The sequence below is a fragment of the Narcine bancroftii genome, chromosome 13, assembly GCF_036971445.1.
Source record: "Narcine bancroftii isolate sNarBan1 chromosome 13, sNarBan1.hap1, whole genome shotgun sequence".
NCBI lineage: Eukaryota > Metazoa > Chordata > Chondrichthyes > Torpediniformes > Narcinidae > Narcine > Narcine bancroftii.
Window position 1 is genome coordinate 60,775,192 of NC_091481.1, and position 24,417 is coordinate 60,799,608.

At 45.7% G+C, this 24,417-nt stretch overlaps 2 protein-coding genes across 3 annotated transcripts in view; one reads left to right on the top strand and one right to left on the bottom strand.

Annotated features, from left to right (window-relative positions):
• Nucleotides 1–24,417, top strand: part of LOC138748214 (BTB/POZ domain-containing protein KCTD5-like) — a 139,924-nt gene that overhangs the window by 96,304 nt on the left and 19,203 nt on the right. The gene's annotated exons all lie outside the window — the stretch shown is intronic.
• il2rb (interleukin 2 receptor, beta) overlaps nt 1–24,417 on the bottom strand; it is a 69,830-nt gene that overhangs the window by 23,881 nt on the left and 21,532 nt on the right. For both annotated transcript variants that reach the window (XM_069908010.1, XM_069908009.1), the window contains 3 exons: nt 8,141–8,219; nt 5,634–5,754; nt 5–177 (listed from right to left, as the gene is read on the bottom strand). In XM_069908010.1, coding sequence (XP_069764111.1) covers nt 5–177; nt 5,634–5,754; nt 8,141–8,207 — 361 coding nt within the window. In that variant the 5' untranslated portion in view covers nt 8,208–8,219. The remainder of the gene's footprint in view (nt 1–4; nt 178–5,633; nt 5,755–8,140; nt 8,220–24,417) is intronic.

Genomic DNA, 24,417 nt, shown 5'->3' on the forward strand with positions numbered 1-24,417 from the left:
TTACTGTTATGTCTAGGAATAAACCGGATCCTTGCAACTTCAGTTTTGGACCCATTCCTGGAGCACAGCAGCGTGACATTGAAGATATGAGCAGCGGCGAAGTAAACCATCTTGAAATTACAGCTTCTGACAGCATAGGATTTGTTTCCTGGACTGCACGTCTTTGGGAATTCATTCCTTTAAGAGACAAAATGAGACAAAGAGAAGAACTTGAGAATTGGAAGGTGTAAGAACTTCTTGACTTGAATTGTAACATCCCACCTGGCCCAAAACCAGCTGAGGTCAGAGCACTGTGTCCCCCCCCCCCACCCCCCACCCCACCAACTTCCATACCAGCTGAGGTCAGAGCACTGTGTTCCCCTCCACCCCACCAACTTCCATGGATTGAAATGAAATGGATTGGAGGTCAAATCCATTGGACCATAAGAGTGGCAGAGAGGATCACTGGAATCTCCCTCCACACCACACCCCCCGCCCACCATTGACATGATCTACCGTGTTCGTGGTCTGAAGAGGGTGCGCAAAATCATCGAGGACCCCCTTCCACCTAGCACATGGCATCTTTCAGCTGCTCCCATCGGGGAAGAGATCCAGGAGGATCAGAGCCAGCACCACCAGGCTGAGGAACAGCTTCTTCCCACAAGCAGCGAGAATGATGAACGACCAAAGGAACTGCTCACGCTGACTATTTGAGAGTCTCGTATTCATTAAACAATATTTATTTAATTATTTTTACTTATGAATACTTGTCCTGCATCTGTATTGTTTGACTGTATGTGTGTTATGTCCGGTTGTGTGTCTGCGTGTTTTGCACCAAGGACCAGAGAATGCTGTTTCGTCAAGAATGCCTGTTTACATTTTGCTCATGTCTTGATGAAGGGCTCAAGTCCTAAATGTTGGTTAAGTATCTTTATCTTTGCTCTATAAAGTGTACTGCTTGACATGCTGAGTTTCTCTGGCTTTGAGGTTTTACTTCAATCTCGGGGTTGCAGACTTTTGTGTTTTACTTCCAACAGTATTTGTTTTTCTGTTCCTGTTATATTTCTTATTATTTTTTCCTTTGTGGCATGTTAATTCTGCTTAAATTTTTGTTAGTATGTTTTATGTAACTGGGAAGTAAGACTATTATTGCTTCTTGTCATATACTTGCACTTTTTTTTTCTTTTTCTTTGGCTTGGCTTCGCAGACGAAGATTTATGGAGGGGGTAAATGTCATTCATTCATTATTCTAGTCCATTAATTTCAGATTAAGCAAGGTGGCACCGGAAGCATAGCTGTTACAGCCCCAGCAACCCAGGTTCGAATCCCACGCTGTCTGTAGGAGTTTGCATGTTCTCCCTGTGTCCGCGTGGGTTTCCTCTGGGGGCTCTGGCTTCCTCCCACTCTTCAAAATGTACCAGGGCTGCAGGTTAATAGGGCGCAATTGGGTGGCACGGGCTCGTGTTACCACGCTGAGTATCTAAATTTAAAATTTAGATGCCCCTCTCTGGTTGGAAGTGATCCAGGAGAACATTTTAATATTGTGAAGTAGCTTCACTGCGTGAACTCATGGAACAATCCACACTGGGCCAGTGAGTTAAATTCAGACAATATTACTTGCCCCCCCCACCCCCCCTCCACCCCAGCCTGCACTGTTTAATGGTACTTTTTTCTATACCCCGTATTCTGTCTTAGTAACTACACCCTGTTTTCTTTGACTCACTGTAATACAATACTCTCCACTATTTTTGATTATTGCTGTATGAGTTGACCTACCTGGATAGCATGCAAGACAAAGCTTTTCTCTGCATCTTGATATATTTAACAATGTACAATTGGAAAGGGAAACATTTACACATGAATCAAAAGTAAATGTTACCCAAGGAGGCCAATGTATCTCGGGGACTAAACACTCACAAGAGACATGTTTTCCATGGGAGGGGAGTCTAGCATGAGAGGGCACAACTTCAGGATAAAAGGGCATCATTTTAAAACAGAGGTGCGGAAAATGTTTCTGTGGTCAAAGGGTCTGTGGGACCTGTTGCCACAGGTGGCTGTGGAAATGAAGTCATTGGGTGCATTTAAGGCAGAGATGGGCAGGTATGTGATTAGTCAGGCCATCGAGGGTTTCAGGTAGTGGGGCTGAGTGGGAGGGTGGATCAGCTGGTGATAGATGACGGAGCAGACTCTGGGCCTTCTGCTCCTATATCGTGTGAAGAGAAGGGAATTATATCTCAAGATAAGCTGAGACGGAGAGAGAAATGAAAAGATAAAAGATGTGGCATCAGAGAGATACAGAGTTAAATTGGCAATCCCACCAGCTAGTTCCCATAAAGGATCTCTGAGACTGATTACTTGGAATAAGCTCCAGCGTGAAAGAGTCTTGGGATGAGGTCTGATGAGACTGAGAATTTTAATTATATTAAATTTTAAATTTAAATTGTTAAATTTAGACATACAGCACAGTCAGGCCCTTTGGCCCTCAATGTTGGGCCGTCCCATATATTCCTTTAAAAAAAGTACTAAACCCTCCCTACCCCATAACCCTCTATATTTCCTTCATCCACGTGCCTGTCTAAGAGTCTCTTAAATGCCCCAAATGATTCAGCCTCCACCATCATCCCCGGCAAGGCATTCCAGGCACCCACAACTTTCCCCTGAAGCCTCCCTCCCTTAATTTTGTACATATGTCCTCTGGTATTGACTGATCCTGCCCTGAGAAACAGATGCTGGCTGTCCACCCGGTCTATGCCTCTAATCATCTAATAGTTTTCTATCTAGTCTCCTCTCATCCTTCTACACTCCAAAGAGAAAAGTCCCCCAGCTCTGCTAACCTTGCCTCATAAGACTTGTTTCCCAATTTGGGAAACTTCCTGGCAAATCTCCTCTGCACATAGCTTTCACATCCTTCTCATAACAATGTGACCAGAACTGAACACAATACTCGAAGTTGTGGTTTTACCAGAGGTTGGTCGAGTTGCAACATGGCCCCTCTACTCTTGAACTCAAACCCCCTATTAATGAAGCTCAACATCCTATAGGCCATCTTAACTATCCTATCAACCTGTGTGATAACTTTGAGGGATGTATGGATTTGAACCCCATGTTCCATCTGTTCATCCACACTCTTAAGTAACCAACCTTTATCTCTGTACTCAGCCTTCTGTTTAATCCTTCCAAAATCGTCACTTCACATTTATCCAGATTGAACTCCATCTGCCACTTTTCTGCCCAACTCTGCATCCTGTCTATATTATTTTTAAAAATCTTGCAAATTTTGAATCAATCTTCGACTGGTTTCCATAATCTATTTGGCTGAAAGAGGATACATCATGAAGAAAGGTTTTTGGCCTTCAGCCAATGGAAGTGTTGTGAGGGTGTCACAATCTTCTTGGAATATTTTGATTTTTGCTTCATCAGGAAGTGTCTTTACTTGTGTGAGAAAGTAATCACACCACAGGATTTTATTTCTGTGGTTTGAACCTCTTTCACTTCGAGACTGTGGAAGGATTTAGCACATCAAACAATTATCACCTTTCACCTGGCATGAAAGGTTCTCCTGGTCGCGTGCAGTGAAACCAGCCAGCATGGTTAGCTTGGCGCTGTCACAGTGCCAACGGCCCTGGATCGAATCTGGTGGTCTATAAGGTATAAGGTGTGTGTGTGTGTGTGTGTGTGTGTGTGTGTGTGTGTGTGTGTGTGTGTGTGTGTGTGTGTGTGTGTGTGTGTGTGTGTGTGTGTGTGTGTGTGTGTGTGTGTGTGTGTGTGTTCCTCTAGGTACTCTGGTTTCTTCCCACCCTCCAAAAACATTTAATTGGTGCAATTAGAAACATAGAAATGTAGAAAAAAAGCCAACACTGCCATTCAATATAATCAAGGCTGATCAATATCCAGTTCTTGCCTTCTCCCCATTCCCCCCCGATCCCCTTAGCCACAAGGGCCAAATCTAACCTACTCTTAAATATTGTCAAGTAACCGTACTCAACTACTTCCTGTGGCAAAGAATTCCACAGATCCACCACTCTCTGAGAGAAGAAAGTTTTCCTCATCTCAATCTTAAAAAACTTTCCCCTTATCCTTAAACTGTGACCCCTGGTTCTGGTATTTTCCCAGAATTGGAAACAACCTTCCTGCATCTAGTCTGTCTGAACCCTTAAGAATTTTATATGTTTCTATAAGATCCCCCCCCTCAATCTTCTAAATTCTAGAGAATATAAGCCTAGTCTATCCAACCTTTCTTCATATTGGGTGGCATGGGCTTGTGGGCTAGAAGGGCCTGTTACCATGCTGTATGTCTACATTTAAAAGCCTTTCAGGTTGGCCTCTGAAGGAAAATTTCACAAAAACGTCTGTGCACATGAGCAACAGGACTTTGGTTAGTAAGATTTCCTTGGTGGGCCAAGCCAATGAGGTGAGCCATGAAACTCTGGCTTACTTTGGATAAAAGCTTAGGAATGAATGATCAAGATAAGGCCATTCTGTCCCTTGAACCTGTTCTACCAGCCAACTAGATCTTGCCTCTCCCTTCAGCACAGATCCTCTATCCTTTAGGATGGGGGTGGGTAGGAGGTCATAGGAGGGAACCCTGTAACTGCTGTTTGTGTGAAGCCCTACCATGGGAGCCAGGGATGACTCATGCCCAGTCCCATCGCATTTCTAGCCATGTCTTTCCTGTGACCACTTCGCTTCATTAAATACCACAGCAGTTTATCATTGAGATAATCACGGCAAGGGTGGACAGGTTAATATGATATATGTGCATGTGTGTGTGTGTGTGTGTGTGTGTGTGTGTGTGTGTGTGTGTGTGTGTGTGTGTGTGTGTGTGTGTGTGTGTCCCAGCTTACTGCTGCTCCCACAGCTGTATATTTCTGTACTAGTCAATGCAGCTCATCCGCAGTGGTTTCTTCTATATACGTGCTCACCAGAAAAACCACCTAGTCACGACATCTTGAAAAACATATTTTTCTTCTTTTGTTTGGTGATTAGGTGGAGTTGGCAGTTGGGGGCTAATTCTGGGAGATGATGATGGGAGGGGGTAATCTTTAATTTCAGCTGATGTGTTTACCAAGAAGAAGCAGTTGAAATTGGGGTTAAAATCCTGGACTGGAAATGAGCCCATATCCAACCCAAGTTGTTGGCTTCAGTGGAGCTGGATTTCAGAGGTGATGCAGACCTGTCCCCTGCTCCTTTCTACCTTCCCCTCTCAGGCTTCCCATGTTCCAACCCTAACCCAATGCACCAGAAGGATACGTATTCATATGTACAAACAAATAAGTATGAATTTTGAGAGTCTCGGATAGTTAGTGCGAGCAGTTCCTTTGGTCGCTCAGCATTCTCACTGTCTTCTCAATTTCACCCCTCCTTCCCCCCCACCACATGTACTCACACTCACCCACACACCTGAACAGCCACCTAAGTGACCGCAAGTCTTTGTGATGTGGGTGGGGGGGGGTGCGAAACCCGGAGCAATTGGGGGGAGAAACCTATGGGTACATAGGAGATCTCATCCTTTGCCTGATATCCCTTCTGGATTGGTCACAGCCCAGTGGCATCATGGCAATGCCCCGTGAGCAAAATGGAAAGGCTAGAGAAGACGACATGGACGGAGTGCGCTGGTTCCGAGAGCTGCAGTTATTATTACAAACCAAACATACTTGAGAGCGTTGAGTTCCGTGACTTGCACTTCACATGCAGGGTCGCTGTGGGAAACATTTTGTGACCAGCAACAAGTCATCTGCTTCACATAATCCACCTTGCACTTTAAATCATGATGGCCTGTTCCAAAGACAACATGGAGATGAGTTACTTGAGCCTCTTCAATTTCACTCAGGAATTTCAAACCACCCATTTCAATTCCCCGTCTCGTTCCCTTGCTGACACATCTGTCCATGATCTCATGCAAAGCCAGTCTGAAACCACCCGCAAATTGGAGGAACAACACCTCATCTTTCCCCGTCACCTTTCCCCCAGCTCTGTCTGTCTCCCTCTGTCTGTCTGTCTGTCTGTCTCTCTTTTCCCTTTTACAAAATCAATTCTCATCTCTCCTTTTATCATAGAACATTACAGCACAGAGAGCAGGCCCTTCGCCCCTTCTAGTCTGTGTTGAACTGTTATTCTGCCTCAGCTCATTGACTTGTACCCAGTCCATAGCCCACCATACCCCTCCCAACCATGTACCTGTCAAAACTTTTTTTGCATGTTAAAATTGAGTCTTCATTCACCAAGTTAGCTGGCAGCATGTTCCACACTCCCACCACTCTCTGTGTGAAGAGGTTCCCCCTAAACTTTTCCCCTTTCACCCTTAACCCATGACCTCTGGTTTGTATATTACTCTGTAGACAAAACCTACTTGCATTTACTCTGTCTACACCCCTCATAATTTTAAATACCTCAATCAAATCTCCCCTCATTCTTCTACACTCCAGAGAATAAAGTCCTAACCTCTTTAATCTTTCCCTGTAACTCAGGTCCTGAAGACCCAGTAAATCTTCTCTGCACTCTTTCAATCTTATTAATATCCTTCTTGTAGTCAGATGACCAAAACTGCACCCAATATTCCAAATTTGTCCCCACCAATGTCTTATACATCTTTACCATAACATCCCAACTCCTATACTCAACACTTTGATTTATGAAGGCCAATGTGTCAAAAACTTTCTTTACAGCCCTATCTACACGTGACGCCACTTTCAAGGAATTATGTATCTATATTCCCAGATCCCTCTGTTCTCCTGCACTCCTCAGTGCCCAACCATTTTTTCTTTTTCTTTCTTTGGCTTGGCTTCGCGGACGAAGATTTATGGAGGGGGTAAAAAGTCCACGTCAGCTGCAGGCTCGTTTGTGGCTGACCAGTCCGATGCGGGACAGGCAGACACGATTGCAGCGGTTGCAAGGGAAAATTGGTTGGTTGGGGTTGGGTGTTGGGTTTTTCCTCCTTTGCCTTTTGTCAGTGAGGTGGGCTCTGCGGTCTTCTTCAAAGGAGGCTGCTGCCCGCCAAACTGTGAGGCGCCAAGATGCACGGTTTGAGGCGTTATCAGCCCACTGGCGGTGGTCAATGTGGCAGGCACCAAGAGATTTCTTTAGGCAGTCCTTGTACCTTTTCTTTGGTGCACCTCTGTCACGGTGGCCAGTGGAGAGCTCGCCATATAATACGATCTTGGGAAGGCGATGGTCCTCCATTCTGGAGACGTGACCCATCCAGCGCAGCTGGATCTTCAGCAGCGTGGACTCGATGCTGTCGACCTCTGCCATCTCGAGTACCTCGACGTTAGGGGTGTGAGCGCTCCAATGGATGTTGAGGATGGAGCGGAGACAACGCTGGTGGAAGCGTTCTAGGAGCCGTAGGTGGTGCCGGTAGAGGACCCATGATTCGGAGCCGAACAGGAGTGTGGGTATGACAACGGCTCTGTATACGCTTATCTTTGTGAGGTTTTTCAGTTGGTTGTTTTTCCAGACTCTTTTGTGTAGTCTTCCAAAGGCGCTATTTGCCTTGGCGAGTCTGTTGTCTATCTCATTGTCGATCCTTGCATCTGATGAAATGGTGCAGCCGAGATAGGTAAACTGGTTGACCGTTTTGAGTTTTGTGTGCCCGATGGAGATGTGGGGGGGCTGGTAGTCATGGTGGGGAGCTGGCTGATGGAGGACCTCAGTTTTCTTCAGGCTGACTTCCAGGCCAAACATTTTGGCAGTTTCCGCAAAGCAGGACGTCAAGCGCTGAAGAGCTGGCTCTGAATGGGCAACTAAAGCGGCATCATCTGCAAAGAGTAGTTCACGGACAAGTTTCTCTTGTGTCTTGGTGTGAGCTTGCAGGCGCCTCAGATTGAAGAGACTGCCATCCGTGCGGTACCGGATGTAAACAGCGTCTTCATTGTTGGGGTCTTTCATGGCTTGGTTTTCAATCCAACCATTTACATATCCAATTAACACCTTTTGTCTGTTGGTCTGGACTCCTTGCTCTCCCATTCTTCCACCTTTCTCTCAGTCTTTACTGAGACACCTGCTTATTCCTTGAAGAAGGGCTCAGGCCTGAAATGCTGGTAATATATCTTTATATAGTTCCCCCAGCACTTTACTCCCCATCATCTAGAAATGACCCCAAGAAGGAGATTTCCCCATGGGTGTGAACGGAGCAGAGAAAAGAGCAAATCATTTGGATACGTACCACATTTATATCCAACGTTCAAGGCCCAGAAGGAGGCGGAGAAGATAATTAGGCTGAATTCTCTCATCCTCGGATATTTCTGGAAGGAGAAGAAAGGCAGGCCTGGATGAACCATTAAGCAAAATAAACGCGTGTTGAGGACACCAAGGGAAGGGAGCACCGCAGAGTTCTTTTTTCCAGTGCTGGATTTACCTTGGTGCAGCTGAACTAGGCTGTAAATAATATCATTGTGAGGTCTGGCCTGGAAGAAAACTGATTTTTAATCTATTATTTTACATTTAGCTCCCTATTGAGTCTTAATGTCTTGTCAGTCAGACAATGGAAGGGTCGTGGGCATCAGTTGGCTTGGGGCATCATTTGGCCTTAATCTGGGCCTGGCAGGAAAGGTGAAACTGATTCCAGATGCGCTATTAGAAGCATCCTGTCAGGGTGCATCACTGCATGGGATTGGAACTGCTCTCCCCAAGACCACAAGAAACAGCAGAGTTGTGAATGCAGCTCAGATCATCACATAAGCCAACCTCCTCTCCGTGACTCTGTCTGTCCCACCCGCTGCCTTCGAAAAGTGGTCAACACTTTAAAAACTCATCTCAGGAGGTAACCAAGAAAACCTGCAGATTCTGGGGTCTAGTGCAGTACACAAATGTGCTGCAAAGGTTTGGACATGCAGGCCCTTTCAGCCCACGAGCCCGTGCCGCCCAATTACCCCAATTGACCTGCAACCCCTATATGTTTTGAAAGGTGGGAAGAAACTGGAATGCTTGGGGAAAACCCACGGAGAACGTCAAACTCCCGATAGACCGCGTGGGTTTCTAAACCTGCTCCCGGCTGCTGGCGCAGTAACTGCTTCGCTAACTGTGCCACCTCATTGAGAGCTCCAATTGAATGAGAGCTACAGTTTGTCTAACCCTAACTCACGCAGACATGGGGAGAACGTACAGACACCTTACAGACCGCGTAAGGGATTTGAACCCTGGTCCCGATCACTGGCGCTCTAAGTGTTGCGCTAACCACTACATTAACCGTAACCATCTCATGTGACTTGTTGAGTTTCTTCAGTCCTTTTGGACATTGCCCAAAACTCTCCCGACCCTTGTTCAGGTGCCTGGCTGCATTCTTCTCACCCCTTGACAAAGGGTGCAGGTCCGAAACTTTGGTTATATGGCTTTGCTTCCTGTAATGCTGCATGATCTGCTGAATTTCTCCAGCACTTTTGTGCGTTCACTACAATCACAGCATCTGCAGACTTCTAGAAACTTATAAGATTATGAAAGGCATAGATAAGGTAGAGGTAGGTAAGTTGTTTCTATAAGGGGACATAGTCTCAAGCTTCAGGGTAGTGGATAAGGAGGAACTGCTTTTCCCAGAGGGTGGTGAATCTTCGCTGCCCATTGGAGCAGTGGAGGTGACCTCAGTAAATATATTTTATTAAATATATTTTAGACAAGATTGGAGAGATTTTTACAGAGCAGGGGAATTAAGGGATGGGGTGAAAAGCCAGGTAGGTGGAGACGAGCCTCTCATCAGGTCAGTTATGTTCACATTGAATGGCGGAACAGACTCAACGGGCCGGATGGTCCACCCTATCTCCTATATCACATGCTCTTATGTTCCTGTTTAACTTCACCCTTGTTGCACTCTTTTCACCCTCCTCCCATTGGAAAGGAGATACACAGGTTTGAGATCACCACTATCTTCCATGTCATCATTAGACTCCTGAATGAACCTCACAGCAGTCAAACAATGTTTCCTATGCTCTGTTCTAAGTGATCTCTCTGTAACTCTTCTCTGATTTTTTACTGCTGTATGATGGTCGACTCTTTGGACTGCTTGCAAAGCAAATTGTCTATCTGTCCCTTGGTACATGCACTGATAAACTTGAACTTGATTCACAATCCCAGAACTGGATCACTCTTCTTCTTGGGCGTTAGATGCACATATCTGGATTGAAACAGGTCTGACCAGGCAAATAAGGAAAAGAGGGAAAGGGATTAGGGGATTCATTCCCGCTGTGGGGAATGTTATTCGTCGTGGAAATAATTCATTGAGCTGGGGGAATGAAATGTCGGAGTGATTTGAGGTCCAAGGGCATCCATCATTAAAATGATATGCAGAGATTTGGGGAATAGTCAGAATATAATCATGATTCCTCCTCATAATTCATCTCCCTCATTTCCTTAGTGTCGACAATTAACATCGACAAAGTTAATCTTGCAATTTTCCTGTGACTCCACAGTTTATCCTTAAGGAGACCTATTCATTCCCTAGTTACCCTTTTGCTTTTTATAGACAGTATAACCCCTGGTATCTGGAACTTAGGAGGATTGGTAGATGCCGAATAAGCGTAGTTTTCGGTTGCTTGAGATTTACTCTTACAATGCCTAACTAATACACCTGCATTAAGAATAAACAATTTAAAAGACAAAAATACTACACTGTACTTGCACTGAACAAACTGCACCTGCATGAATATAAAAACCTTAAAGCATTTTACTTTTCAGTCACACTCTTTGAAAACCTTTAACCGTCACTGCATCTGCAGGTTCCTCCCCCTCCACGGAGCCGCCAGAAAGACAAACAATAACATTACAGATAATTAAACGTCCCCCCCCCAAGTTTACAGATAAAGCCTCTGATTGGAGTGACTCTTACTAAGCAGGGGTAAGGAGACATTTTAAGAGAGTCGCCCCAATGGCGAGCGGCATCAACCAGCTCTTCATCCTGGGCAACACCATCGCTGTTTCGCACAACTTTATTCAAACAGCTGCAAAGCACAACTAAGGCTTTCTGCTGGCTGAATCTTCACCCAAGGTTGATGTGTTACTTCAGAGAACATTTACTTTTACAACTTTAAGCATACATATTTTTTACTTATTATTTTATTCTTAATTATTTTAATTTATTTTCCTTGATTATTTTTGCTGGCTGCTAGAGGCTGAACCAGGGGTTTTACTGCACGTAGAATATCTTGGGATTCTCCTTTCCCTGTTCTGCCAAAGCTATTGTCTGTCCTCTTTCTTGCTCTCCTGATAAATGACCTACACAGACTCTGTTGCCTTTTCCAGGACCCTAATCTCCTCCTTCCCATCCAGTCTGAACACCCAGACTCACCAACTGCTGAGCCAACCTTCAGCTTTCTTTCCCCATCTAACCAGGAGATGCAGATTGGAATTTCCATCACCTTCTCCATCCTACCCACCACCCAAATTCTTCTGGACCATCACTTCCAGCCAGTTGTGCCACCTTTGGGGCCCAAGTGCCTTCTGAGAATTCCCATGAAACATCTACAACCTATTTCTGTTAAGATCTAGAGCCCAGATGGGAGCTGATGCCCCACTGTTCCTTCGGCAACTTGGTGGGATGCCAGCTCTCATTTAGACTCTCCTTCATTCTCTCAGCAGGTTGATTCCAGGGATGAGAGGGGTTAGCCTATGAGGAGAGATTGAGACGCCTGGGACTGTAATCGCTGAAATTTAGAAGAACGAGAGGGGATCTTAAAAAAATGTATATTATCATGAAAACCATAGATAAGATAGAGGTCGGTTTTCATTGGTGGGGGAGACTAGAACTAGGGGGTCATAGCCTCAAGATCTAGGGGAGTAGATTTAGAACAGAGATGAGGAGGAACTGCTTTTCCCAGAGGTTGGTGAATCTGTGGAATTTACTGCCCATGGAAGCTGTGGGGGTGACCTCTGTGAATACTTTTAAGATAAGGATGGATAGATTTGTACATAGTCGGGGAATTAAGGGATATGGGGAAACGTCAGGTAGGTGGAGATGAGCTGATCATCAAATCAGCCATGGTCACATCGAACGGCAGAGCAGATTGATGGGCCGGATGGCCGACTCAGGCTCCTATTTTTGATGTGCTTATGTTATATTCTTACGTCTCCTTGCTGACATCATCAGTTGGCTCCATGTAATCTGAACTCACTCACCCAGGTCCAGCCCTGAGCGTCCTTGCTGATACACCGCATTGCTTCCACCTTCACTGAATTTCAACAGTGGATGTGTTTGATTGGGAATAACTAAAGTCCTGTCCACTTTTGTTAGGCAACCAGCTTTGATGCCACTGTCTCGTGTGGTACGAAGGTTAAACTGGCAAATAGCAACTTATGGTCAACAAGGAATGGTCATTAACTGTTCAATGAGCCCCTTTATCGAAGTAACTGACATTTAGCACAGGAAATGGAACCTCGGGTCCCAGATGGTGTGAATGTACTAGGGTAAGGTGTTGCCACAGCTCCCGGAAGTTTCATATTATCTTAAGTAAGGATCAAGTTATCTCTGTTCCTGAGTGCATCGGAGTCAAAGATCAAGATATTTGGTGGACACTTCTCAACCTTGTTACAATCCTCCCTCTGGTCTCATGCCTCCTCGACGTTCCGACCTGCAATAGTCCTGGATCTGGCCTCTCCCAAAGTGGCTGCATGCTTATCGGGCACTTCACAGGTGACTGATTCATTGGATTTCTTCTCTAAACCCTACCTGTCCCATCATCTCCTGGATGCTCCTCAAAGCCTCTCACTGACGGAGCTATGGATTACCAGTTTCAAAGCAGACAGAAAGTAAGAGTTATCTATGTGGGTTAGTACTGGTGCAGTGGTAGTTGTTGGTGTGGGTTAGTACTAGTACAGCGGTAGTTGTTGGTGTGGGTTAGTACTAGTACAGCGGTAGTTGTTGGTGTGGGTTAGTACTAGTACAGCGGTAGTTGTTGGTGTGGGTTAGTACTGGTGCAGCGGTAATTGTTGGTGTGGGTTAGTACTAGTACAGCGGTAGTTGTTGGTGTGGGTTAGTACTGGAACAGCGGTAGTTGTTGGTGTGGGTTAGTACTAGTACAGCGGTAGTTGTTGGTGTGGATTAGTACTAGAACAGCTGTAGTTGTTGGTGTGGGTTAGTACTAGTACAGCGGTAGTTGTTGGTGTGGGTTAGTACTAGTACAGCGGTAGTTGTTGGTGTGGGTTAGTACTAGTACAGCGGTAGTTGTTGGTGTGGGTTAGTACTAGTACAGCGGTAGTTGCTGGTGTGGGTTAGTACTAGTACAGCGGTAGTTGTTGGTGTGCGTTAGTACTAGTACAGCAGTAGTTGTTGGTGTGGGTTAGTACTAGTACAGCGGTAGTTGTTGGTGTGGGTTAGTACTAGTACAGCGGTAGTTGTTGGTGTGGGTTAGTATTAGTACAGCGGTAGTTGTTGGTGTGGGTTAGTACTAGTACAGCGGTAGTTGTTGGTGTGGGTTAGTACTAGTACAGCTGTAGTTGTTGGTGTGGGTTAGTACTGGTGCAGCGGTAGTTGTTGGTGTGGGTTAGTACTAGTACAGCGGTAGTTGTTGGTGTGGGTTAGTACTAGAACAGTGGTAGTTGTTGGTGTGGGTTAGTACTAATACAGCTGTAGTTGTTGGTGTGGGTTAGTACTAGTACAGCGGTAGTTGTTGGTGTGGGTTAGTACTAGTACAGCGGTAGTTGTTGGTGTGCATTAGTACTAGTACAGCTGTAGTTGTTGGTGTGGGTTAGTACTAGTACAGCGGTAGTTGTTGGTGTGGGTTAGTACTAGTACAGCGGTAGTTGTTGGTGTGCGTTAGTACTAGTACAGTGGTAGTTGTTGGTGTGGGTTAGTACTAGTACAGCTGTAGTTGTTGGTGTGGGTTAGTACTGGTGCAGCGGTAGTTGTTGGTGTGGGTTAGTACTAGTACAGCTGTAGTTGTTGGTGTGGGTTAGTACTGTTGCAGCGGTAGTTGTTGGTGTGGGTTAGTACAAGTACAGCTGTAGTTGTTGGTGTGGGTTAGTACTAGTACAGCGGTAGTTGTTGGTGTGGTTTAGTAATAGTACAGCGGTAGTTGTTGGTGTGCGTTAGTACTAGTAGAGCTGTAGTTGTTGGTGTGTGTTAGTACTAGTACAGCGGTAGTTGTTGGTGTGGGTTAGTACAGGTACAGCGTAATTGTTGGTGTGGGTTAGTACTAGTACAGCTGTAGTTGTTGGTGTGGTTTAGTACTAGTACAGCGGTAGTTGTTGGTGTGCGTTAGTACTAGTACAGCTGTAGTTGTTGCTGTGGGTTAGTACTAGTACAGCGGTAGTTGTTGGTGTGGGTTAGTACTGGAGCAGCAGTAGTTGTTGGTGTGGGTTAGTACTAGTACAGCTGTAGTTGTTGGTGTGGGTTAGTACTATTACAGCTGTAGTTGTTGGTGTGGGTTAGTACTGGTGCAGCGGTAGTTGTTGGTGTGGGTTAGTACTAGTACAGCTGTAGTTGTTGGTGTGGGTTAGTACTAGTACAGCGGTAGTTGTTGGTGTGGGTTAGTACTAGTACAGCAGTAGTTGTTGGTGTGGTTTAGTACTAGTACAGCTGTAGTTGTTGGTGTGGGTTAGTACTAGTACAGCTGTAGTTGTTGGTGTGGGTTAGTACTGGTGCAGCTGTAGTTGTTGGTGTGGGTTAGTACTGGTGCAGCGGTAGTTGTTGGTGTGGGTTTGTCCTGGTACAGCTGTAGTTGTTGGTGTGGGTTAGTACTGGTGCAGCGGTAGTTGTTGGTGTGGGTTAGTACTAGTATAGCTGTAGTTGTTGGTGTGGGTTAGTACTAGTACAGCTGTAGTTGTTGGTGTGGGTTAGTACTGTTGCAGCGGTAGTTGTTGGTGTTGGTTAGTACTAGTACAGCTGTAGTTGTTGGTGTGGGTTAGTACTAGTACAGCGGTAGTTGTTGGTGTGGGTTTGTACTAGTACAGCGGTAGTTGTTGGTGTGGGTTAGTACTAGTACAGTGGTAGTTGTTGGTGTGGGTTAGTACTAGTACAGCGGTAGTTGTTGGTGTGGGTTTGTACTAGTACAGCGGTAGTTGTTGGTGTGGGTTAGTACTAGTACAGCGGTAGTTGTTGGTGTGGGTTAGTACTAGTACAGCGGTAGTTGTTGGTGTGGGTTAGTACTAGTACAGATGTAGTTGTTGGTGTGGGTTAGTACTGGTGCAGTGGTAGTTGTTGGTGTGGTTTAGTACTAGTACAGCGGTAGTAGTTGGTGTGGGATAGTACTGGTGCAGCGGTAGTTGTTGGTGTGGGTTAGTACTAGTACAGCTGTAGTTGTTAGTGTGGGTTAGTACTAGTGCAGCGGTAGTTGTTGGTGTGGGTTAGTACTAGTACAGCGGTAGTTGTTGGTGTGCATTAGTACTAGTACAGCGGTAGTTGTTGGTGTGGGTTAGTACTAGTACAGCGGTAGTTGTTGGTGTGGGTTAGTACTAGTACAGCGGTAGTTGTTGGTGTGGGTTAGTACTAGTACAGTGGTAGTTGTTGGTGTGGGTTAGTACTAGTACAGCGGTAGTTGTTGGTGTGGGTTAGTACTAGTACAGCGGTAGTTGTTGGTGTGAGTTAGTACTAGTACAGCTGTAGTTGTTGGTGAGGGTTAGTACTAGTACAGCGGTAGTTGTTGGTGTGGGTTAGTACTAGTACAGCGGTAGTTGTTGGTGTGGGTTAGTACTAGTACAGCAGTAATTGTTGGTGTGGGTTAGTACTAGTACAGCTGTAGTTGTTGGTGTGGGTTAGTACTAGTACAGCGGTAGTTGTTGGTGTGGGTTAGTACTAGTACAGCGGTAGTTGTTGGTGTGGGTTAGTACTAGTACAGCGGTAGTTGTTGGTGTGGGTTAGTACTAGTATAGCGGTAGTTGTTGGTGTGTGTTAGTACTAGTACAGCTGTAGTTGTTGGTGTGGGTTAGTACTGGTGCAGCGGTAGTTGTTGGTGTGGTTTAGTACTAGTACAGCTGTAGTTGTTGGTGTGGGTTAGTACTAGTACAGTGGTAGTTGTTGGTGTGGGTTAGTACTAGTACAGCGGTAATTGTTGGTGTGGGTTAGTACTAGCACAGCTGTAGTTGTTGGTGTGGGTTAGTACTAGAACAGCGGTAGTTGTTGGTGTGGGTTAGTACAAGTACAGCGGTAGTTGTTGGTGTGGGTTAGTATTAGTACAGCTGCAGTTGTTGGTGTGGGTTAGTACTAGTACAGCGGTAGTTGTTGGTGTGGGTTAGTACTGGTGCAGCGGTAGTTGTTGGTGTGGGTTAGTACTGGTGCAGCGGTAGTTGTTGGTGTGTGTTAGTACTAGTACAGCGGTATTTGTTGGTGTGGGTTAGTACTAGAATAGCGGTAGTTGTTGGTGTGGGTTAGTACTAGTACAGCTATAGTTGTTGGTATGGGTTAGTACTGTTGCAGCGGTAGTTGTTGGTGTGGGTTAGTACTAGTACAGCTGTAATTGTTGGTGTGGGTTAGTACTAGTACAGTGGTAGTTGTTGGTGTGGGTTAGTACTGGTGCAGCAGTAGTTGTTGGTGTGGGTTAGTACTGGTGCAGCGGTAGTTGTTGGTGTGGGTTAGTACTAGTACAGCTGTAGTTGTTGGTGTGGGTTAGTACTAGTACAGCTGTAGTTGTTGGTGTGTGTTAGTACTGGTGCAGCGGTAGTTGTTGGTGTGTGTTAGTACAAGTACAGCTGTAGTTGTTGGTGTGGGTTAGTACTGGTGCAGCGGTAGTTGTTGGTGTGGGTTAGTACTAGTACAGCTGTAGTTGTTGGTGTGGGTTAGTACTAGTACAGCGGTAGTTGTTGGTGTGGGTTAGTACTAGTACAGCGGTAGTTGTTGGTGTGGTTTAGTACTAGTACAGCGGTAGTTGTTGGTGTGGGTTAGTACTAGTACAGCTGTAGTTGTTGGTGTGGGTTAGTACTAGTACAGCGGTAGTTGTTGGTTTGGGTTAGTACTGGTGCAGCTGTAGTTGTTGGTGTTGGTTAGTACTGGTGCAGCGGTAGTTGTTGGTGTGGGTTAGTACTAGTACAGCGGTAGTTGTTGGTGTGAGTTAGTACTAGTACAGCGGTAGTTATTAGTGTTTGCAAAATCATTGAGGTCCCTGCACACTACAAATCAGCTGTTCCCGTCGGGAAAGAGATCCAGGAGGATCAGAGCCAGCACCACCAGGCTGAGGAACTGCTTTTTCCAACGGGCTGTGAGAAAAGGAACCAAAGGAACTGCTCGCATTGGCTACTATTTTTTAAACTATATGTACAGCCTGACCCCTACTTATGGCCAATGCAACTTATGAACAACTGTATATAAGACAAAAAAAAATTTGTAAATATAAAAATTACATTTGGTTGTATGTCCACTAGTAATAAAGGCTGCGTGTGTACTATAGTGACCATCAGACGATATCCTTCACCCTTCCCATTTTAAACCATATGTCATAGGAGCAGAATTAGACCATTCGACCTATTGAATCTGTTATGCTATTCACATTCATTTTACCTTTTAGCTCCCCTTTTTCCCTCCCCATAAACTTCTTGCATCCTTACTCGACAATAACCTATCGACCTCTGCTTTACCCCATGACTCTCCGCCACAGCCATCTGTAGCAACAATGTCCACAGATTCACCATCTTGGGCCTGAAGATACCCCATCAATGCTCTAAAGGGGCATTATTTTTTTCTGAGGATGTGTCCTGTCTCCTTCTAGAACATTGCACTAGCTATTTGAGGAACATTGTAATGACTCTTTGTCGAACACTTCAATGGTTATTTGGAGAACACGGCAATGGTTTTCTGTACAACATTATTGTGGCTATTTGGAGAACATTGCAATTGGGCTTTGGAGACATTTACAATGGGACTGTAGAATTCTTTTCTTTCTGTCCTTTAAGTGAGAGTTATCCTCGTGCATCTCTCCTCTGAGCCCAAAGCTGTGCGAATGGGACAAGATTCTCTATTTGTTTCCCCTTCTGCCTGCAAGATTGCGATGATGTTTGAGATGTACTGGAATGATCTCATGGGGGAGCAGATCAGAGAGTTTATGCCAGTGCCGAGAAGGTTGGACAGAAATCTTCGCTGTCCTCAAAATTTGGGGCAAGCAGGATGTGCTCCTGTTGGTGGAAGGGCTCAGAACAAAAAGGTGGGACTGGAGATGGCTGATGAAGGAAGCAGGGCTGTTACAGAAGAAGTCTTTGCATGCTGGTCGATGCGGAATTCATGATGCAGAAAGGATAAGGGACGAGAATGGAAATGGATTGAACTTTGAAAGGGAATAAATTGTGGTGCTGTCGGAAAGTGTTAGGGAATGGGACAATGGAATTACCCAGGCAGAGTGGGCACTGTTGACTTGTGAGACAAACGGCTTACTACCCTGTGGCAAACTTTTAATTCTACAACATAGTACATGGAACATTACAGCACAGTAGAGGCCATTCAGCCCGCAATGTTGTGCTACAAAGCTAAAAAATATACAGCACGGTAACAGGCCAATTTGGCCCTATGAGTCCGTGCCGTCCAATTTACACCCCATTAACCTGCACCCTGATACATTTTTTGAAGGGTGGGAGGAAGCCTGAGCCCCCAGAGAAAACCCATGCAGACACGGGGAGAACATACAAACTCCTTACAGATAGCGCGGGATTTGAATCCAGGTCTGGTCCCGATCGCTGGCACTGTAAAGGCGCTGTGCTAACCGCTACACCAACTGTGACACCCATAAATATACTCCACAGCTATCTTGCCCTTCTTTCTCACACAGACCACATCTTACATCCATGTGACTGAAGGCTGCTCCATCCTCCACTACCACCCCCAGCAACACATTCAGGGCACTCACCATTCTCTGTGCCAAAGAAAAAAAAACATCGCCCTGACATGTCCCATAAACCTTCCTCCCATCCCCCCACGTGGAAGTCCTTCACCATTTGCTGCCTTCACCCCAGATAAAAGGTGGGACTGCCCACCCCATCCCCCCGGCAATCCCGTGCATCTCCGCGAAGTCACCTCTCATCCTTCATCGCTCCAAGAAGGCAGCACAGTTAGCTCAACACTATTACAGCTCCAGTGATTGTGATGGGGGTTTGAATCCCTCGCTGTCTGCGTAGGTTTTCCTTGGGGTCTCCCGTTTCCTCAAAATGTACTAGGGTCCGAGGCCATTTGGGTGCAATTAGGCAGGACAGGGTCGAAAGGCCCTGTTACCATGCTGCATATCTAAATTAATTTAAATAAAAAAAATTAATTTAAAATGCCCTAGCTTTGTCAACTTTTGCCCCACACGACGTGGTCTCCAATCCAGTCCGCATCTCTGCAAATCTCCTCTGCACCTTGGAGGATTCAGAAGAAGAACCAGGCTATATCCACTCAAACAAATATTACAGGCTCCTGTCTTATTTAGTGCCATTTTGTGGGTTAGTGCAGGCTGCAACCATGTACAGTTTTCACAACATTTACAGACTGCATTGCACCATCAAGGTTCAAACTGTAAACAAAGTTGATGCTCTCCACTAAGAACAAGAACAATGGTTGTTTATCCAGGAAAACAGATGGGACGCTTACAGAGAGTCATTTGATTATGAATCATTTAAGTGGAACACTTAAATAAACAGTATTTCAGTATGGATCAGCCATCTAACAAAAACTACAGAGGTGGGTAACTTTGCATGAAGTAGCATTCGATGATTCCCCCTGTCAGGGGAGTTATTGAACCTCTGTGTCCATTGTAAGGGTCATTTTGATGGCCCCATAGCTGGGTGAAGGAAGCAGGAGAATTGCTTCATTGGATTGTGAAGGTCATTTCGACTGATCGTGCCGGGGTTTTTTAAGCATTGTGGAGTCACATGTTTCATTTCCTCTTCGCAAGGAAGAGGAGAGTTGCGATGTTTCTCTGGAAGCAACTCGACAATGATTTGTGAGTTTTCGACAATCTGATCACTCGGCGATTACTTCTGTACATCAGTTTAAAAGTTTGAGTTTCAACACGGGATTTGTAAGACTGAACTTTGAGAATTGTGCCTAAATAATGGTTTGGGTAATCCACACACACACACACACACACACACACACACACACACACACACACACACATATTGGCGCATAGTTGGGGTAGATTTGTTAGGTGTTATATTATTAGTAATCATTAATAAATATATTGTCTTAAAAATAACACTATTTTGGTGAATTTCTATTGCTGCTGGTCTGTGTTGTAACATGAGGAGTGAGCAGGAGGAGGGAGAGAGAATTCCTAGCAGTGCAAATGTGTGATTGCCGTGCTTTCATGCTCAGTTTGTCTGGCAGAGGAAAAGGGAAACAATAAGACATTTCTGAGCAGAACTTACAATTAATGCACCAATAATCAACATTTATTATTTCCTGTTTTCTTACCAGCAAGCTACCACAAGACCACAAACTCTTTAATTCACCTTCATTAAAGGTTCACAGCTTCATCAAATGTGTAACTGCATGCAAAGTAATTAACTCTTGCCTTGCATCATTAGCCACTGAGCTGGAGGTTATTCATTATATTCGCTGTCACCTCCCAGATCCAGAAAAGTCTTCACTTCCAGCACCTCATCCTTGTTTATGTTTCTCACCCTCCCTATTAGCTAGTTCCTGCTGAGATACAATTATGCTTTCACACGGCTGCTGCGTTCCAGGAAATTATCCCAATTTTCCCAGAACGCATACGGTGTGAAAAAGCTCAGAACGGGAATAAGGGTATCATTCCCATTCCAATATTTTACCCCCTGGACCCCTTGTCAACTTCGCCTGCAGTCTAACCTGAACTCATATTCTGTCTGAGCACCCTCCAACTGGACGTCATTAACACGGACGTCTCCAATTTCCGTTAAATCCCATGCCCCTTCTTCGTCCTGCGTCTCCTTTCCTCTAGAGCACCCTCCAACTGGACGGCATTAACACGGACGTCTCCAATTTCCGTTAAACCCCACGCCCCTTCTTCATCCTGCGTCTCCTTCCCTCTAGTTCTCTCTCTCTCACACACACACATCCCTTTTCCCTCTAACTCCTTCTACAGAGCCAAGATGAATTCTGAGCTCTCCTCTTATCATATCCAATTAGCACCTTTCGTTTGTTGGTCTGGACTCCCCTCCCACTCATTCTTCCCACCTCTCTCTCTCAGTTTTTAGTCAGACGCCTGCCTGCTTTTTGCTTATACCTTGAAGAAGGGCTTAAGCCCGAAACATCGGTAATATATCTCTACCTCCTGTGGAACGCTGCGAGACCGGCTGAGTTCCTCCAGCATTTGCTGTGTGTTTTTAACTACAATCCACAGCGTCTGCAGACCTTCATGTTTCACTACCTCCATGGGTGCTTTGTTTGGAATTTCCTCCTCTTATTATACCAATCCTGATTCCTTTCCCCCATCTTAAAAGTCCACCATCTCCCTTTAAGCCTTTATTTTAGGCCACTATCCAGTCGTAGTTGTCTTCTGTGGTGATATGCTTCTTCCATTGTATATAGTTATAATTGTCGGTTGTATATATGGAGCTGGCCTTCTCATGGATGACTCCTCCCCCGTGGTCCTGGGCCATAAAGGTCGAGCCACCTTTCCCTTGCCGCCATTCCTAATCCTGGGATCCGGGCCAGCAAGGTTCTTCTGTGTATCGTTTCCTCAGCTCGTCTCTGTGGTTACTGGTAGTGCCCGACATCTCTTTGGGATGAATTGAAAAATTGTTGGATAATCCATGTTGTCTTAAAACTTATTTTTGTCTCACTATCTGGGATCAGGGTTCAAGGTTTTGTTCCTTTAATTGGCATGTAATAATAACAAAAATGTAAAATAGATGATATACTTCAACTTTTGTCTGCCTTAAGGCATTGCCCGGTGCCCCCAACAATAAAAGGAAGAGAAGCAAAAGAGAGTCTCTTCAGCGACACGGAGTGTTTGCAGATTTGCCTCTAGCGCTCAGATGATCAGAGGGTACATTGCTATTGATGCTTCTCCTGCATTCGACAAAGCAAGAATTAATTGCCTGGACAGTGACTCACTCACATGCCGTCTGCCTTTCACATCCAAGCCCCTCCTCCTGCTTGTTTTAGTTCAGGAGCATCTCACTGGGAAGGCCACACCACTGGCCGTGCAGCGCTCCCTCATCTCTGCGGTGAGATGTGGACACCATCCTCAGCTCCCTGTGGCCGGTGTGGAACCTGGGGAGAGCCGCTTTGTGGTTGCCACAGTGGCTCCCCAATAAGGCAGTACGGTTAGCGTGACGCTGTTACAGCAACAGCGACCCCGGATCGAATCCGGTGCTGTCCGTAAGGAGTTTGAGTTTCAACACGGGATTTGTAAGACTGTATTTGTAAGACAGTAAGATTTGTAAGACGCCCTCCCTGTGACCTGCGTGGGATTTTTCCCCCCAGGTGCTCTGGTTTCCTTCCAAAACATACGGAGCCTGTAGGTTGATTGGGTGCAATTGGGCGGCACAGGTTTCAATGGCTGGAATTGGCTCCCACTGTGTTGTAATGAAAATAATATGCGCGACTCTTCATTAATGCCTCTATGATTTATGTTTCCTTGGGTATAACTTGCCGAAGTGACTTTACACGAGATTTAGGGGAGGATCCTAGCAGGTCATGCAGCATCCATAGGAAGGCATGGGCAGTCAATGTTTTGGGTGTGAGCCCTTCATCAAGGATCAAGGAAAGGTCCAGGCCTGAAACGTCAGTCAGCCTTTAACTCCTGTTGATTCCATGCCCATTGTGGAGGCTTCCCCAGTAAATCTATTTAAGACAAGGCTGGATAGATTTCTACATAGTGGGGGAATTAAGGGATACGGGGAAAAGGTGGAGATGAGCCGATCATTAGATCAGCCGTGATCTCATGGAATGGTGGAGCAGGCTCAACGGCCCAGATGGCCGACTCCCGCTCCTATTCCTTATGATGCCATGCAACCTGCTGAGTTTCTCCAGAACCCTGGTGATGTTGCGCTCGACCTCAGCCTTTCTCGTTTCACTGACTCAGTGACTAGATTCCAGAGAGTCTGAGATAACACCAGTGGATTGGTACCTGCTACCAATATGTCCTGGGGTTGGGGGGTGGCGTGCAAGGGTTAAAAAAAATTGCATGCTTGACAACAGGACTGTGGTTTATCTGTTGGCGAACCTGAACACATACGCCTCCGCAGAGGATGACAAGTGGACAACACATTGCAACTGGTAAGGCGCTGACAAGCTCGTTGCTAATCTCAGTCTCATCTTCCCAGATAAAGCTTCAGCATGTAGCTATTTGGATTTCCACTATGCAAATTCGTTTTTCTGATCACAATGTGTGAATTAGTTTTGACCCTGTTGAATTTATTTTTCTAACAATGAAATATGCAGCAAAAACACAAGGCTGGAGAAACTCAGCAGGTCAGACAGTGTCCTTTATATAGCAAAGGCAAGACTCATTTTTCAGGCTTGAGCCCTTCATCAAGGAATATACAGCAAATGTGTGCTTCTGTTATCTCATTACTTGTGCAAACTTTTTGTTCCTCTCTTCTCAATTAACTCTCGTGCCACACCAACAACTGACAGGCTCTGTGAGTGCACGAGATGTTTCACAACAAAATCTGACCTAAAGTCATTCAAATGTACACTTCCTGGAGGGAAAGGGACTGAGAAGTTCAGGGAAGCCATTCCAGAGCTTCAGGTCCAAGCAGCTGACGGCAGTGATGCTGCCAGCAGGTTCAGAGCTCCTTCGCACGCATTTCTCTGCAATTCTGTTTAATTCGGATGAAAGGGCGTCAGTCTGAGATGTTAGAAAAACACAAGACTTGCAGAGAAACACAACAGCTGCAGATATACCACCACCCACAACTCTGATTCCACTATTTCCGTCTCCTTACCTAATCCTACAGCTAAATCGGATAGTCCAGGCGGACGCCAGGGTCCAGTGCAGTACAAAAACATGCTGGAGAAACTCAGCAGTTCACGGATAAAGGGTGTGGTGATATGTACTCGAGATGGCAGAGGCCGACAGCATCGAATCCACGCTGTTGAAGATCCAACTGCGCTGGGTAGGTCACATCTCCAGAATGGAGGACCATCGCCTTCCCGAGATCGTGTTATATGGCGAGCTCTCCACTGGCCATCGTGTCAGAGGTGCACCAAAGAAGAGGTACAAGGACTGCCTAAAGAAATCTCTTGGTGCCTGCCACATTGATCACCGCCAGTGGGCTGATATCGCCACAAACCGTGCATCTTGGCGCCTCACAGTTTGGCGGGCAGCAACCTCCTTTGAAGAAGACCGCAGAGCCCACCTCACTGACAAAAGACAAAGGAGGAAAAACCCAACACCCAACCCCAACCAACCAATTTTCCCCTGCAACCGCTGCAACCGTGTCTGCCTGTCCCGCATCGGACTTGTCAGCCACAAACGAGCCTGCAGCTGACGTGGACATTTACCCCCTCCATAAATTTTCGTCCGCGAAGCCAAGCCAAAGAAGAAGATATGTAATTACACCACTAGGTCACCAGGGGTCATCCCGGTGACCTTGTCTATAAAGCAGTCCAGAGCTACAGTCTAGCCT